The 19,018-nt window shown below is 43.5% G+C and overlaps 1 protein-coding gene across 3 annotated transcripts in view; it reads left to right on the top strand.

The window, feature by feature from the left end:
* The window catches only part of LOC124140704 (interferon-induced protein 44-like), a 72,511-nt gene continuing 53,493 nt past the window's right edge, over nucleotides 1-19,018 (top strand). The window contains exons 1-3 of one of the 3 annotated variants that reach the window (XM_046508398.2): nucleotides 1-108; nucleotides 3,112-3,173; nucleotides 11,017-11,139. In XM_046508398.2, coding sequence (XP_046364354.1) covers nucleotides 3,160-3,173; nucleotides 11,017-11,139 — 137 coding nt within the window. In that variant the 5' untranslated portion in view covers nucleotides 1-108; nucleotides 3,112-3,159. Of the gene's footprint in view, nucleotides 109-314; nucleotides 330-3,111; nucleotides 3,174-11,016; nucleotides 11,140-19,018 lie in introns of all 3 variants that reach the window. The other 2 variants (XM_046508400.2, XM_046508399.2) reach the window with 2 other exon arrangements.

Raw genomic sequence — 19,018 nt, 5'->3', positions numbered from 1 at the left:
CGAGTCACGTGACCCTGGTACTGCTATTCTAACCGCGTATTTACATGGAAAGGACTGACCTGTAGAAGTGATCAAAACATCTCCCATAACTGACCGTCAAAACACAGGGTAAGTGCAGCTGTTTTCTCAACTACATATTTCTGCTGATATATCCTGTGACTGAAGCCTGTCAAGTGTGGTTTCAACTGCCGTCCTCATTCAAGTCTCTCATATTTATAGGAGTTGATGTTGTATTCGAGAATGGTCAGTGATGAGCTCTTATGGAGTTCAAGACGATGATGGAGATGTTTCTAAGTTCAATTTCTATTTTTCAGCCTGATTTATTGAAGGTAAGTAAATAACATGTGAACGACAGAACCGTGTGTGTGTATACTCTTCATTTCGTCTTCTGCATTCCTTTACTATCAAGTAATGTCCATTCCCACTAACCTTGGATGACATACCCAAGGGAGCTAACCTATGAATGTATTGATCCCTGGACATTTCAACGTGTTTGGTCAAGCATGCGAGCGAAGTACTTAATGCTGACTAATTCGGCTTCATGTGATGTGCGCTTGCTTATAACCTGGAAGTGAGACTGTCTCCTGATGTATTGACGGAAGGCTTCCATTCACTTCCCCCCCCCCCCCCCCCCCTCCCCCATAGAACTGCGTAGGTTGCCTAGCCCGGACATTCCGTTGTAGTCCCTCCGCTCTACAGGTTGTAAGGACGTGCTCTCAATTTCCTGGCATTGTGGTTAAGGGATGCTTCGTTTGTTTTATTGCTTTGGCTTCTCGTGTAGAGCGCGCGGTGTTATAAATGACGGAAATGGTTTCTCCAAGAGTCCATGGAGCGAGGTGATTCCAGGGGAGGAGAAAATTGGTTTTGGTGACGATGGTAGGGCAATTCCTTGCTCAGCTTGTACTGTGATCAATTGATGTTCCCATAGTTGTCTTTGGAGTTGTGATATAAATGCCACTCCAGACGCTTCATTACAGGAATTGGGCCATTTACCCTCTTTAATCGAAAGTGATGCAAAATGAGCGGAATAGGCGATGTATCATTGTGACATGAAGCCGACACACGGCTTTGTCCGATTATTGAGTTTTGAGTAACATTTGTAAACAATGACTAGTTTTGGTCGTGATGGCTTTATTCTGTCAGTCGAGACAGACACAGGAGACATGGCCCCAATATGATTATCCTCGCCATTGTCTGGTGCGGGGGCTTCTCTACTGCTTATAGCACCCCTAAGGCAGGGTTGAAAATGACGGGCAGCCATTGTTAAGCTACAACTGTATGTCTGTCTATGCTACGATCGTTCTGGATATGTCAGTCTATGCAACGATCGTTCTGGATATGTCAGTCTATGTTACGATCGTGCTGGATATGTCCTTCTATGCTACGATCGTTTTGGATATGTCCTTCTATGCTACGATCGTTCTGGATATGTCCTTCTATGCTACGATCGTGCTGGATATGTCCTTCTATGCAACGATCGTTTTGGATAAGTCCGTCTATGCTACGATCGTGCTGGATATGTCATTCTATGCAACGATCGTTTTGGATAAGACCGTCTATGCTACGATCGTTCTGGATATGTCCGTCTATGCTACGATCGTTTTGGATGTATCGTTCTATGGTACGATCGTTTTGGATAAGTCCGTCTATGCTACGATCGTTCTGGATATGTCAGTCTATGCTACGATCGTTCTGGATATGTCACTCTATGCTACGATCGTTCTGGATATGTCCGTCTATGCTACGATCGTTTTGGATATGTCATTCTATGCTACGATCGTTTTGGATAAGACCGTCTATGCTACGATCGTGCTGGATATGTCCGTCTATGCTACGATCGTGCTGGATATGTCCGTCTATGCTACGATCGTTCTGGCACTGCTTCACTGGTGTATATGATAACTTGTTCTAGTCGCTCTATGGCTTAAATAATGCCGATGCGAAGTTAAATTTTAACTCACTCACTCACTTTGGCACTGCTGGAGTACCAGCAATGGCACCGACGGCGTTTCATGGTTGTGTTTGCATCCCTGTACTGTTATATATCAGAGCAGTATCTCGCTGGACTCCGGGTTGAGACTCGCTAATACCACCAACTGTTGTTACTGAGGTGGAGTCGAAATACTTACCCATAAATCTCCATACTGTGATATTGTGCTGGTGTGTCTCAGTGTGTCTGCACCACGACTGTTCGGTGTAACACAAACATGATAAACTGCCCTGCAAATGGAACTATACGCTTGAAAATAGGAATGCGTCCAAAACACAACTGTGATAACCGTATCAAATACATCACCGTCGACTACCCATTCCTTGTTTGTTTCATTTTAGTCACCATCACACGTGGGTATTCTTTCTTTTGACCGGCAGTGTAGTTGAGTCATTGTCATAGAAGGGCAGCCTGCTGCACGAAATCTTGGACTGTCGCCATGTTGTGCGTGTGCATGTCACTATCCAAGCTCCTCACAGCGATATCCTGTTCGTGGGACTCTCTATACTCTCGCTGCCACCAGTCAAAGCTACCAAATGATAGGTGGCTACAGCCATGGCGACTGACCGTTGTGTTCGCAAACAAGTGATGACTGCCGTGACGCCGAATACTCTTACCCCTGCCAAATTACTTTCTTTGTTTGTCAATTTGACTCTCTGTTTCATTACAACTATCATGTGATTAGTATAGTATGGATGTAAAGGGGAAGTTGGTTGATTTTCCGTTTGTCTGCAATCTCGAACCATTCTACTTAAACAAACAAAAAGGTAAATTCATCTAGGGAATATGGTCAGTCGTATACCTTTTCAAAATTCACTATGATGGCATTCCCAAAGACATAGACAAAAAGTATAAACGTTACTACATTTGGGGTTAGAGGGCAAATTTTAAGGATCTTGTAATGGTCGCGCCCACACTGCATGGTGGCAGCGGTGTTACCGAGGGTGTAACGAAGGTGTCACGCGCTGGGGAGGAGCTTGGTCCCTATCGCTAGTACTCGGTTATAATCGTCATTGTCCGTGGCATTCAAAAGAAGGCAGGACTTATTTCTTTTCCTGACTCGCGCCCATATTCATGGCAGCAGTGGCTCCGCATCTTACAATGCTGTTCTTGTCTTATAGGCTAGGTCCCTGTTCCTCGCACACCGCGTCAGTCCACAGAGGCCGTCCATGGGGTTCCATAGGTAACTAGTGTTTACTTTTGCTGGAATACATTTAGTACATTGTATGTATTTAAATTCATCGTGAAAGATGGACACTTTGTCTCAGCATTGTATTCCAAATTAAGGGCGCTTGCTTGACACTTTGATCCCACTGAACAGCTGGCCATTACGTTTGAGACATGTGTTGTGAAAATATTTTTCGGCTAAATATATTTATATTTTTTTATAATAATTTATCTTGAAGGATTGACCGAACATAGTCTTGTTTTTAACAAAGAGCAACCCCGGTCCTTCCCCTCGAATGGCACATGATTGTTCGCTTAATGTGAATATTATTTTTGCAATAATTCAAATAATAAATAATATTTAATTTTATATTTAACTATTTAATTCAAGTAATAACATGACATGGCCAGAAGTGAAACATCTTAATTAAAAGTGAAGTTCATCTTCTACTGCTTGAAGAATACCTAACAAGTAGAATTCAAATAAACGTCTTTGTTGGAGCCCCGTATTTTGAGTCATTGTCCCTTGTGTGAATTCAGTCAACGCTACCAAACTTCTCTGTTGTCTTTTAAAGTATAAGTCAAAGTTTGTTAAAAGAAATCACAACAATTGTGTTTTCAAAAAGTTGAACAAATAAAAAACGGCACTGCCACTAATTACTAAATCTATAGCCATAATGAGTTCTTAACGTTCTTAACTTCAAGATGCAATCAACCCACGTTAAACGTATGACAGTCTGCATCCGTAAACATCAACACAGTGATGCAGATGTGAGATCCCCCTTAAAAGGACAATTCTTTATTACTAAATTAATAAACTATATGACAAAAGTATTTTGAAAATAAACCTTTTATTATAGCAGAAATGTCTGACAAAGCAGATGATATGCCAAGCATCGGAAAACAGCTGTTAATCTCTCGCTCGTTAGTGGTGGGCCTCGCCAGTCAGTACAGCCAACAAACGCACACAGCCTCATCAGGGGACCTGCAGTGCCTACAATAATGTTCCTTTCTCATGCAACAAATTCATAATGTCATCAATCTAATTGCAAACTACCAACTCTTCCAATTTTCCATATCGCCTTGTGTTCGTGACTCGTTCTATCATCCAATCAGCAAACGCCACTTCCTGCATTTGAATCTCGGATATAATAAAGGCGGCCATTACGCCGATCTTCGATTCCTGTTTGCAATACAAAGTTACTGTTAGGTTTAACTGTGTTGTGTTGTGTGGAGTCCTTAACAAGAGTCCACTTGACTTTCATAACGATTCCAACTCTCAGTGGGTCGGTGGCTATCTGTACATATTAAGAATCAGCAATTATCACAAGTTTCCACCGACGCAGGATCCATTCTTTTTGTACCACCCCTGTGTAGAACCGGGTTAGGTGAGGTGAGGTGAGGTGAGGTGAGGTGAGGTGAAATTGGGTTTAACGTCGCGTCCAAGATTATTGCACTTATATAGCGACGTGCATGCACGTGTATGTGTGTGTGTGTGTGTGTGGCTGCTTGTACTAGTCCGGACTGATGCCGATTTATAGTGCTAGTTCACTGAGATACCATGCCGCAGTTTAACATGAATACCCCACTCAGACACAGTATACTGACTCCGAGCCGACCAGTCCTTGTTTTAGCCCCTTAATGCCGAGCGCCAGACAGGGTAACAACAAGTACAATCTTTTAACGTCTTTTTGTATGACGCGGCCGGGGATCGAACCCCGGACCTTCCGTTCTCCGGGCGGACGCTCTACCACAAGACCACGGCGGTATAGAACCGGGTTAGAATTGGTTCCCGGCAACAGATGCTGGTCGTAAGAGGTACCCAGTTGGATCGAGTAGTTGATAACTTGGCTGATTGCGTGTCATCGTAACCATCCAGCATGGATCGATGCTTATAATATCAATCACTGGATTCTCTGGTCCAGATTCGATTATTTACCTGGCCGCCGCCATACAGCTTGGATATTGCTGAGTGCGGCGTTAAACAACAAACAGACTCATTTTCAAACAACCGTTGATACAGTTACTGTTCACGTGGAACGTGGAAATAATGTGACTGTAAACTGTATGCGTGTGCGTGTGCGTGTGCGTGTGCGTGTGCGTGTTATTTATTGTATTTATATTCAGACTTAATACAGACTGTGCTGTAATTTAGAATGTGTTGTACTTGAGACGGTGCTCGATCATGTGCTGATACACATGCACATGACGGAAATAGATTCATAAGACATGATGTTATTACAGCTTCAGGATCGTTAGCGGTTCTGTGAATCTATGTGGATTCACAAACTTCAGTAGGCATCCAATATAGCATGCATCCCATACCTGACATTCAAGATAAAAGGGTTCAAACAACGCGATCTATGGAAGGCCATCTGTCACAATGCTACATGCATGATGGATCCGTGCAGGGTAATCTTTTAGAGCACGTGCGAGCGTCATTATAGAGTTCTGTGCAGCATCAATAATTGTACATCACATCACGTCCCTGCCACGCCCGAGCAGCGTAGTGGCAGTCGCATGCCGTCCCCGCTGTAGAGGGATCAGTTGCAGTAACGTGTGATGTCAGATATACGCTGAGACGATCAATACCTATACAAGAAATGATCCTGTAATTATTCCCTGTATCTCTTCTATGTCTGTCATATCGTCCCGCTTCCATCCCTGTGATTGCCGCCAAGCGCTTCATTTCCAAACACCACAAAAACCCAACCCGTTCAGTGTGATTAATAATGGCTGTTGCAGGCACTGCATGAATTGTAATTTGAGACCAAGGATGTTTGATGACTTCTGTCCTAAAAGACAACACCATTCAAACTTCTTTGGTTCTGTCTCAATTAGCTTCAAGAAGGCCTGAGCTAAACGAACTTGATAAACCCAATGTTATTTATTCCAATCGAATCTTTCTTAGCCATCTTAACATGGAACTCAACACAGTGATAACGTCCTAAGTCTGTATCGAAAGTTAATCTTATCCAACTTCTGATTTCTATGGTTTCAATTTGGCCTTAAGGCGGGAGGGTGCTTTCAGTGCTGAAAAGAATCAGATAGAAAAAAATTTTATAGGTGTTATTGAATCATGTGAAACTTATCACGTGACCTGCTTCAACAGACATCGTGGATTTAGCGAGCATCTCACTGACTCTCAATGAGTTAAAAAACGTGTTCATTACGTTTGTGGCCTCTGGAGCTGGGGTGACGGCGTATCCAGTGCAGCTTCAATATTGACATGGACAAAATTTAAAGATTTGTCCGTTTTTGTCTAACTCTTTCGTGTTTCAAAAACATTTTTTGAGAAACCATTGGTAACTAATCCGCGTAAAACAGCGGTCTTCAAAGGTAGGATTTACATAATCTTGCCGAATCAGAGAAACGAGGAGACACAGTTCGAATCTGCTTGGACACCCGAGGGAAGACGTTTTGCAGATACGTTTTGTCGTCATCATTTAACTGCCAGAGGTGCAGAGAGCTCGCATGTTTCAACAGTTGATGGTTTGTTTGTTTATCTACTAATATATACGTAAATAAAAATCAATTTTATGTACAAAACAGTATTGTAAACTCACTGGTCAGTAGTATTTAAATGTATACATATATTAGAAGCATCTTATTCAACGAGGGAATCAATCAATTGTTCTTCAATATGCTTGAAAAATAATTACAATAATTACTCTTCATAATTCTGATACAAAAATACACTGCTGCAAGGTATTTAGAACTGAAACAATAGGCCCATAGTTTTAATTGTTTTTAAATATCTGGTTTTTCATCTGTAGCTGAAAAAATATTATTATCTATTTCTGAATAACTGAACCCCTCTGACCTTAATGCATATTGCATGACGGAAAGTGTTATTATACCGCTTTCTATTTATAATGCATTGCAAATGTTCAGTGTACGTTATATGTCGGTTTGGAAAAGTGACTGAAGAAGCTGGAGAGTCATGACAGCTATTATAACCATCCCGAGGCGTGCGCTAGTGGCTTTCCCCTTCAGTCGTCGTGTCGAATATCTGGGTAGTATTTCCCTATCGGTGACTATATGAAGCCTCCCGCCGACATATGGCTGTTACACTGCTCGTCCACCATATATATCACCACCCGCTCCTTCCCATCACCCTCCCCGCACCACCACCTCACCCCCGTTATGTTTGCCTGTGATGAATCTTTTAACCTGTGCAATGGTATCTTACCCTTCGTAGCTGCTGGCAATAGGTTCAGTGTTAGTAAACGTACGATTTTCACCTGAACTCACACAGCATTGACAAAATTACGTAGCTTTAAGCTTAACAATAATTTGTGAATTGGTAAGGATCGCCCATCTAAACAATGGCTTTGGTATAATTCTTCCGGTTTGTTTTCACGGCCCTCCGTATTGAAAATAAAATATCAGACATTTTGTAATAACGTTATGCTGCAGTATGTTAACAAATGGCCTCAATCCTCCAACTTGGACATCTGTGCCACTAGCTTAGTATCTGACCGATTGGTCGTCTGCTGCACTTTGACAGCAGCCATCTTAAATTTTGGCCTCTGAGGCTTGAAATTCTCACCGAAGCCGTAATGCAACCTTCTGAAGACCTCTAATTCAATGTATTTTTTGTCTTGAATTATGTTTCTAAAAAAACACTAGATCCCCAGAAAAATAATTGTGGTATTGATTGTAAGCTCGCGGTACCTGCGGCTATGCCTGTGTGCAGGATGAGTCACAACGATACCCTCCGTATTATCACAGCAAATAGGAAGGTTGTATGGGTCGTATTTGAAAAGTGACCTGTTGCTGACCTACAATCAATGGAAGCATATTTGACTGGGAACACATCCTTTAGCTTTCGTATAACCAGCGTTCAATTATAGCTTCCGATGAACGTCAACTTTGCTAATAAAAGGCTGAGAGATGCCCGAATTGAACTCGCACGTAATTAGCAGATCACAAACCTCGCTTTAAAAGACGCATTAAATGAACGATAAATTGGTTGCAGAATATTCGTTATGATTATCGTGACAAATAGATTATATTTTGGTCGATTTATGACACGATTTGACGTTACACGGGGCGACGGACTTAATAGAAAATATCTGTCAGTTCGGGACAGAGGAGTGACACGATCGTACACGTTAGTTCCAGTACTCGGCAGATGGTACTCACAGTTTCAATACTGGAGAAGTTCACAATCGGATCTAAATAAAAGTTGATGAATAATTGATGTGTCAGCGCCCTTTAAAGGAGAATTTCATGGGTATAGCAGGAGGGTCATGTTGGTAAACTGATTCCGAACTCTTGAACATTAACATCACAGCCGTCCTTGCTATATTCACCATTATACATGTATGACCTTAGTGGGAAGGAAAGGATTGAGAGCGATACTTATAAGTGACTTTTGTACGGCAAAGATTGGGTGCGTAACTTACAAGTGATGTTAGTAAGGCTATGCTTGAGGGCGATACTTATGAGGTGATGTTTACAAAGCAATTTCAGGCTATTAATGCGAGCGTAAGGTGGTCTTCATGTTAAAGATATGTTACTAAGGCTAGTGTAAGGTGGTGATGATGTTGCAGGTATGTTATGAAGGCGAGTGTAAGGTGGTGATGATGTTGAAGGTATGTTATTAAGGCGAGTGTAAGGTGGTGATGATGTTGAAGGTATGTTATTAAGGCGAGTGTAAGATGGTGATGATGTTGAAGATATGTTACTAAGGCGTGTGTAAGGTGGTGATGATGTTGAAGGTATGTTATTAAGGCGAGTGTAAGGTGGTGATGATGTTAAAGGTATGTTATTAAGGCGAGTGTAAGGTGGTGATGATGTTGAAGGTATGTTATGAAGGCGAGTGTAAGGTGGTGATGATGTTAAAAGTATGTTATTAAGGCGAGTGTAAGGTGGTGATGATGTTGAAGGTATATTATTAAAGCGAGTGTAAGGTGGTGATGATGTTAAAGGTATGTTATGAAGGCGAGTGTAAGGTGGTGATGATGTTAAAGATATGTTACTAAGGCGAGTGTAAGGTGGTGATGATGTTAAAGGTATATTACTCAAGCAAGTGTACGGTGGTGATTATGGCTGATGTTTGTTGTGTGTGTATTGCAAGGGGACAGTTGCAGAGTGATCATTGTGAGGTGATGGGTACATATAAAATGATGTCAGGTCCAGCTGACACTGATTTCGGTAACAGATAGATAGATATTCTTTTGTAAGATGGCAATAGGTTTTTCATCGCTTTTTTTTGCCTTTTTCGCCCAATGGAATTTGTTTCGCCAGATAATCGAGACTGATTATTCTCTGGCGTTATTTTATATTTAAATGTGTATATATACCGTATTGTTGCTAATCTAAAGGTATATATCCCCCCCCACCCCCCACCACCCCCCACCCACCCCCAACACACACACACACACTCTGATCAAAGGGAAAGGTGTTCCTTGTTAAGAGTGAAGCGTCACACCAGCATATAGTTTCACAATCCTTTGTCCCAGATCTAAATATACCCTTTGATACTACATTGAGTCTTGCGTCTCTATTGCCAAGATAGAATGTGGAACAGAAATACTCTCAAGACCGTCTTAGTAAAGTAAGCTTTCTATTCCTCTCTAATATCCCATCTCTGTGACCAGTTCACCAAGGCTTATAAACACTTACCTGGTCTTCTCATTTACATTGGTCATCAATCGAATGCTAATGGTTGTGTTAGATTAACCTCATTACACGGCCTCCATAAATCCATTTATCCAAGGCTGGGGATTGTATTGGATTGGCCTTCTAGGATTAATGTAGTCTGACCTTGTATCCGACACGTCTCCATATTGTGTTTCGTATTGTGATTGTAAATGGATTCGTGTGTCGTAGTTTCAATAAATAACACAGCCCGCTTGAATAGAGCTAGAAAATATTATATGGTATTTCTGTCAGACAGATATGAGGTTTCAGAGAACGGATATTAATAACTGACATCTGACATATACTTTCAAGATGAATATTATTCTAGCTATTTCTATGTCACTACTTTGATGATATTGATTTGATCTACCAGATTGGGAACGCAAATTGACACAGTCTCGATGAATTTATAGCAATGCGTCAATATATATTTCAACAACCCCTTTAGGGGTTTAATCAATACCGCGACTCAGTGGTCGTTTCTATGTTTGGTTCTTATCTCCTCAGGCCAGTTAAGTAATTGATTGAGAACAAGCGAAAACAACATGTTTTCGTTACACATTAATACGCCATCAAACCGTCTCACATCCACGGGGATTCTGGGTAAAGACATCTATATGCTTGTAGGAGGCGAGTTATTGGATGGGGTGGGTGGTGGGTGGGGATGGTAGTGGGTGGTGGGTGATGGTCAGTCTCCGGGACTTGGGGGACAACATGTAATCGTATTCCAATTGCGTGGATTGATGCTCACGATGTCAATCACCGGATTGTTTGATCCAGACTAGATTACATATTTACATGAACGCACATAATATGGTTCATAAAATGACACGAACATTTCATCTTTACAAATAATTGTACTCCATGTGCATAAATGACGATGTTTCATTTGAAAAACATATCATTTAGCTGTAATTTACATTTATATATATAGTTCTAAACTCCTGGTAGAGACCATTTGAAAAGTTCCAGAACACTGTAGTCTCTCTCTCTTTCTCTCTCTCTCTCTCTCTCTCTCGCTCTCTCTCTCTCTCTCTCTCTCTCTCTCTCTCTCTCTCTCTCTCTCTCTCTCTCTCTCTCTCTCTCTCTCTCTCTCCCTCTCTCTCTCTCTCTCTCACATCTGTTTGTATCTATGAGTATATACATCTGCCTGTCTGACACTGTGACATTTGTATGTGGCAAGGTACTGATTGTGTTGTATGTTGCAGCCTGCTGTGTTGCTTGCCTCACAATGGTAAGCTAAAGATATGTCGGCGAGGAGGACACACATACGCCATGCAGAGTCCGGCAAAGGTCAACAATTGCTCGAAAACCGCTGACACGAACCCGGGGTAAAACCAACCTTTCTCAGTTTTCTCACACCATCATGAAGCTGACGCATGGCTTGTAACTTCATTCTTTCAATGTGACGCCGGGTGCAGATGCTAGTTCCTGTATCCAAACGTGGCATTGAAGGAATACACAAGTTGAAATCCATGAGTCAACCCTGTCTTTGTTGATACTTCAGATGAAAAACCACTATAGCGATATTCACCATTATATTCCGTGCACATCGATTGTTCAACAGTTGCTCACATTGAAGTGTTTTCTTCGGTATTTCAAAATGATTAAACAAGGACAAAAGTCGTCCACGAGTTCACAGTATGGCAGAAATACTGCCGGTGTAGCTTCATCTGATTGCCCTCTTTCAATTTCAGATGTCTATTGTAGGATTTCGACTATACCATAATCACTAGCACATAGTGATGATACCCCGTGTTGGCCGGCTTGTGGAAACCCATACATTACTTGTTAAGAATTCCTTTGTACGATGATTTCAAAGAGTGTCATCTGTTTGATCAAGTAAAGCTTTCAAAACGTGTTATTGTAGACATGAATGCATTTCCAAATTGACGCATCAGTGACAAAAATGAGGTTCTCTATTTTGACTTGTACACTATGTTCCCGTTTTATTTAAGGTGAACAATTGACTTGCCTTTGCGTGTGTTTGTGACGGATGCACCGGTGGGGCGGAATACGCTCACATCTTCGTCTGGTAACATCACTATTTGATAGTGATTCATAAAAAAACACATGTTATAGTCAGAATCGTACAAACGACTCTGCTTTTGGCCGAAATTTCTTATGGATATGGAAAGGGTTTTGCCACTATTATTTAAATGTTGAATATGTATTAACATTCATTTGCATATTCATTAAGTTTCATTATCGCTTTTCCCTAGCTTTACTATTACCCTCATGGCCTATATATGTCGAGAACATGAAGAGTACTTAGAGTAGCGGCTTGATGTTTGAGGTCCGAACCCTATGTGGACCAATAGATGACAAAATCATTTTGAAGAAGAAATGGAATTATTGGTCCGTGTGCACAAGAAACGCGCCTGTGTGTGTCTAAACATCCAACTCCCAGTATACATACAGGATATACATATGTAAATTTACAGCACATCGCCTGTGTCATCCATCTTCACACCACGCTGCCAACAGTCTCATTGTCGAGACATCCATATTACTCACACGATCACCTGCTGATAAAGACGTACCCCACACAATACAGTTTCACAAAGTATCGATTTAAATCCTCAACTAGATGGAGACTAGACTGTCAGAGACGGGTGAGTTACACTCCCAATTGGGCGAACGTAGCCAGCTGCGGCCAAGACGGGAACTTTGAGATCAATACACCCATCCATCATCCTCCTGTCCCCACAAACCCTCTCCCTTTTCTAAACAATTCAGTGGGGTGTGGGAGGCCTACATGTCGGGGGTGCAGGAAGCCTACAAGCAGGGCTTGAGGGGGGTTGGGGCGATTTAGCCTGCAGGTCGGGGTTGAGGGGAGGGGTACGAAGGAGCCTACACGTCAAGGGAGGAGGGAACGTACAGTTAGGGGGTGAGGGGGTAGGGAGGAAGAGGTGGAGCCTACAGTTTAGGACGGAAGAAGAGATGGATGGAACCTACAGTTTGACGGGGAGGAAGAGGTGGAGCCTACAGTTTAGGAGGGAGGAAGAGATGGAGCCTACATTTTGGGAGAAGGACGAGATGGAGCCTACAGTTTGAGAGGAAGGAAGAGAGGAACCTACATTTTGGGAGGGAGGAAGAGATGGAGCCTACGTTTTGGGACGGAGGAAGAACGGAGCCTACAGTTTGGGACGGAGGAAGAGATGGATGGAGCCTACAGTTTGGGAAAGGGAGGAAGAGGTAGATGGAGCCTACAGTTTGGGAGGGAGGAAGATGTGGAGCCTACATTTTGGGAGTGAGGAAGAAGTGGAGCCTACAGTTTGGGAGGGAGGAAGAGACGGAGCCTACAGTTTCGGGGGAGGGGGGAAGGGATGGGGCCTACAGTTTGAGAGGAAGGAAGGGATGGAGCCTACAAGTTTGGGAGGGGGAAGAGATGGAGCCTACAGTTTGGGGCTGATGGGAGGAAGAGATGGAGCCTACAGTTTGGGAGGGGGAAGATATGGAGCCTACAGTTTGGGAGGGGGAAGATATGGAGCCTACAGTTTGGGGCTGATGGGAGGAAGAGATGGAGCCTACAGTTTGGGGCTTATGGGAGGAAGGGATGGAGCCTACAGTTTGGGGCTGATGGGAGGAGCTACAGGCCGGTGAAGATGATGGAGGTTGATGACTGTTCTGTAAAGACGACAATAGGGATACTCCGGGGACTTAAAGGGAAACCACTTCTTGAGGAAAAGAAACCGGAAGTAAATAACCTTAGCGCTTTAGGTTCTACAGATAATTCACCAGAGGAGTTGCGGGGAGTGTAAGAGTTTCCATCTGAAGTGGAGCTGGAGCTTTCAACATTATATCAGTTATACACGGCGTGTCAGGTTGATGTCGGAGGACAGTCCTATTGGAAGAGCGACGGGGGTGTAGGTAGCTGTTGCCAAGGAGACCGACCGGAGAATGTTACTTCATGGTGTAGAATAGACGTCAGCCCCATATACACAACGAAAACTTCAAGCGAGGTTAATAGGGATACAACATTGACACCACCTCATAAAATCCACGACAAAATACCACCCTTCAGCGATGCAACCTTCCATTGTGGTAAGCATTGCACGCCCGGTTACATGTCATTGTGGTCATCAGAACGACGTGACAGAAGGCCTTGTCAGAAGAGACGCGTGGATTGATAATACAAAGAAAAATAAGTTCTTGATCAGTACAGTATAATATAGGAATATAGGTCACATAAAATCATGTCTGCCATTATAAAAGAACACTGGTTGTATCACCACTGAAGAAAGAAGCCAAATACGTCCGCTATTGGAACCTTAAGTATACTTGGGTGTCATAACAGTATTCTCGGGAACATCAGACTAATGCGAACATAAGCTCGGGCCTCTTCATCTGGCTGTTGCACTGTTATGACTTCTGACGAGAACGTGCCACCAGATAACCCATCTCCTGTGATGCCTCAGTTTACGAGGGCAGATTGACAGTTGGACATAGCGGATAGATCTCCGCTCTGGGAGCGGTCTGACTGTCTACAACGACGACAGCCAAGCCACGCCGGAACATCACATCCTGGCAGTGATTATACTGACATCATTTCAGAATTGGCAGACGTATATAATAATTTAATTCAACTTGAACTCTTTAATAATAAAAATACCAATAGGTAAATAAAAAGGTTGATAATGCATTCGTAATATACTGAACGGCAAAAGAAACGTCACCCCAAGTAACATTGTATCAAACGTTGTCATTTATATATCTGAGTATTTTTTGTCAAAGTTTCTAAAATTTAACATTACCTTGTCCGGAATAATGAGTTTGATGATAAAAAACTGATCACCCAAACGCATTACGGCAACGGCCATGGTAACCCAATGCACGTGAGTTCCGTGCAAATTGAAATGCACACGCGTTCCCCCATTTCTTGCCCTATAAAAATCCACCCAGATCGGATAACATTCATTCGTTATTGAATTGCTACCACATGCCAAGATTGCACGAAATCAGCGACACCAAGCCCTTGGACGATTTGCAAGCTGGACAAACCGCCCGGCAAGTAGCCAATGCAATTCAAGTCCACGTAAGGACCATATACAGACTCCATCAACGGTACCAGACCTCAAACACTACAGATGACCGACCACGCAGTGAAAGACCAGGGGTCACCACCCGACGTCAGGATGGTCAGATTTTGCGAGAGCATCTTCAAAATCGCTTCGTTACTGCTGCGGAAACTGCTCGACAGACCAAGGGGACACACCAGCGACACATTAGTGCGGACACCGTGCGTCGATGATGAGTCTGGCGACGCCATGGGGAACGTTATTCGGATGCTTGTGTTGTTGAGAAAGACTCGTGGGGTCGTCCGAACATCATGGTGTCGGGTGGAATTGGTCTTGCACATGGGTCGGCCCTGTGGTCTTCCAGAACATCGGTCCAGGGAGAGGCAATGGTGTCACAGCAGCTCGGAACATTGATCAAGTCTTGAGACCACACGCCATACCTCATTTGGCACGTCGCCGCAACCACGAGTTTCAGCATGATAACGCCCGTGCCCATACTGCGAGAGCAACAAGAGACTTCCTCCAGCAGAATGGCATCAGAACCATGCAGTGGCCTGCCCTGAGTCCCAATTTAAATACCATTGAGCACCTGTGGGACTAAATTCAAAGACGGCTGAATGATGTCCGACCAAGGCCGACAACTGCAGCTGAACTGCGTCAGGCGTTCCTCAGAGTGTGGGCTCAAGTGCCGATGGCCTTCATCAACAAGGTCAGCAAGGTCAGTGAATTCGATATGTAGCTGGACCTTTGAAATGAGTTATGTTGGAACATACACGGTACATATGGGTCAAAGCAAGATGTTTTTGGTCAAACAAACTGATTTAGTTCATGCCGTTAGGTATCTTAAATACTGGGAAATAGTTCCACGCGGGAGTATCTCTCGAGGTTGATGTGTGTGTCTTGATCTTACTACCCAAGAATGTTTTAAGGAAAGCATTATCCTTGTTTGTTGTCTGACGTTGCACTCTCTAACGTCAGTATTCTAGCTATATGACAGCAGCCTGTAAACAACCGACCCTGGTGGTTGGTGTTGTGAGCAATGATCTACGCCGTCAAGTTCCATGACACGAAATCCACCAAATCACCGAGTCTGACTGATATTGTCGGCAATGATCTACGCCGTCAAGTTCCATGACACGAAATCCACCAAATCACCGAGTCTGACTGATATTGTGAGCAATGATCTACGCCGTCAAGTTCCATGACACGAAATCCACCAAATCACCGAGTCTGACTGATATTGTCGGCAATGATCTACGCCGTCAAGTTCGATGACACGAAATCAACCAAATCACCGAGTCTGACTGATATTGTGAGCAATGATCTACGCCGTCTAGTTCGATGACACGAAATCAACCAAATCACCGAGTCTGACTGATATTGTCGGCAATGATCTACGCCGTCAAGTTCCATGACACGAAATCCACCAAATCACCGAGTCTGACTGATATTGTGAGCAATGATCTACGCCGTCTAGTTCGATGACACGAAATCAACCAAATCACCGAGTCTGACTGATATTGTCGGCAATGATCTACGCCGTCAAGTTCCATGACACGAAATCAACCAAATCACCGAGTCTGACTGATATTGTGAGCAATGATCTACGCCGTCTAGTTCGATGACACGAAATCAACCAAATCACCGAGTCTGACTGATATTGTCGGCAATGATCTACGCCGTCAAGTTCCATGACACGAAATCCACCAAATCACCGAGTCTGACTGATATTGTGAGCAATGATCTACGCCGTCAAGTTCCATGACACGAAATCAACCAAATCACCGAGTCTGACTGATATTGTCGGCAATGATCTACGCCGTCAAGTTCCATGACACGAAATCCACCAAATCACCGAGTCTGACTGATATTGTGAGCAATGATCTACGCCGTCAAGTTCCATGACACGAAATCCACCAAATCACCGAGTCTGACTGATATTGTGAGCAATGATCTACGCCGTCTAGTTCCATGACACGAAATCCACCAAATCACCGAGTCTGACTGATATTGTCGGCAATGATCTACGCCGTCTAGTTCCATGACACGAAATCCACCAAATCACCGAGTCTGACTGATATTGTGAGCAATGATCTACGCCGTCAAGTTCGATGACACGAAATCCACCAAATCACCGAGTCTGACTGATATTGTGAGCAATGATCTACGCCGTCTAGTTCGATGACACGAAATCAACCAAATCACCGAGTCTGACTGATATTGTGAGCAATGATCTACGCCGTCAAGTTCGATGACACGAAATCAACCAAATCACCGAGTCTGACTGATATTGTGAGCAATGATCTACGCCGTCAAGTTCCATGACACGAAATCCACCAAATCACCGAGTCTGACTGATATTGTCGGCAATGATCTACGCCGTCAAGTTCCATGACACGAAATCCACCAAATCACCGAGTCTGACTGATATTGTGAGCAATGATCTACGCCGTCTAGTTCCATGACACGAAATCAACCAAATCACCGAGTCTGACTGATATTGTCGGCAATGATCTACGCCGTCAAGTTCCATGACACGAAATCAACCAAATCACCGAGTCTGACTGATATTGTGAGCAATGATCTACGCCGTCAAGTTCGATGACACGAAATCAACCAAATCACCGAGTCTGACTGATATTGTGAGCAATGATCTACGCCGTCAAGTTCCATGACACGAAATCCACCAAATCACCGAGTCTGACTGATATTGTGAGCAATGATCTACGCCGTCTAGTTCGATGACACGAAATCAACCAAATCACCGAGTCTGACTGATATTGTGAGCAACGATCTACGCCGTCAAGTTCCATGACACGAAATCCACCAAATCACCGAGTCTGACTGATATTGTCGGCAATGATCTACGCCGTCAAGTTCCATGACACGAAATCAACCAAATCACCGAGTCTGACTGATATTGTGAGCAATGATCTACGCCGTCTAGTTCGATGACACGAAATCAACCAAATCACCGAGTCTGACTGATATTGTGAGCAATGATCTACGCCGTCTAGTTCGATGACACGAAATCAACCAAATCACCGAGTCTGACTGATATTGTGAGCAATGATCTACGCCGTCAAGTTCCATGACACGAAATCAACCAAATCACCGAGTCTGACTGATATTGTCGGCAATGATCTACGCCGTCAAGTTCCATGACACGAAATCCACCAAATCACCGAGTCTGACTGATATTGTGAGCAATGATCTACGCCGTCAAGTTCCATGACACGAAATCAACCAAATCACCGAGTCTGACTGATATTGTGAGCAATGATCTACGCCGTCTAGTTCGATGACACGAAATCAACCAAATCACCGAGTCTGACTGATATTGTGAGCAATGATCTACGCCGTCAAGTTCCATGACACGAAATCCACCAAATCACCGAGTCTGACTGATATTGTCGGCAATGATCTACGCCGTCAAGTTCGATGACACGAAATCCACCAAATCACCGAGTCTGACTGATATTGTCGGCAATGATCTACGCCGTCACGTTCCATGACACGAAATCAACCAAATCACCGAGTCTGACTGATATTGTGAGCAATGATCTACGCCGTCTAGTTCGATGACACGAAATCAACCAAATCACCGAGTCTGACTGATATTGTCGGCAATGATCTACGCCGTCAAGTTCGATGACACGAAATCCACCAAATCACCGAGTCTGACTGATATTGTGAGCAATGATCTACGCCGTCAAGTTCGATGACACGAAATCAACCAAATCACCGAGTCTGACTGATATTGTGAGCAATGATCTACGCCGTCAAGTTCGATGACACGAAATCCACCAAATCACCGAGTCTGACTGATATTGTGAGCAATGATCTACGCCGTCAAGTTCGATGACACGAAATCAACCAAATCACCGAGTCTGACTGATATTGTCGGCAATGATCTACGCCGTCAAGTTCGATGACACGAAATCAACCAAATCACCGAGTCTGACTGATATTGTGAGCAATGATCTACGCCGTCTAGTTCGATGACACGAAATCAACCAAATCACCGAGTCTGACTGATATTGTGAGCAATGATCTACGCCGTCAAGTTCCATGACACGAAATCCACCAAATCACCGAGTCTGACTGATATTGTGAGCAATGATCTACGCCGTCAAGTTCGATGACACGAAATCCACCAAATCACCGAGTCTGACTGATATTGTGAGCA

The sequence above is a fragment of the Haliotis rufescens genome, unplaced genomic scaffold (genome assembly GCF_023055435.1).
Source record: "Haliotis rufescens isolate VD_foot unplaced genomic scaffold, xgHalRufe1.0.p SCAF_3, whole genome shotgun sequence".
NCBI classification, from domain to species: Eukaryota; Metazoa; Mollusca; class Gastropoda; order Lepetellida; family Haliotidae; genus Haliotis; species Haliotis rufescens.
Note: the sequence above shows the minus strand (reverse complement) of the source record. Positions and strands in the feature narration are given on the sequence as shown.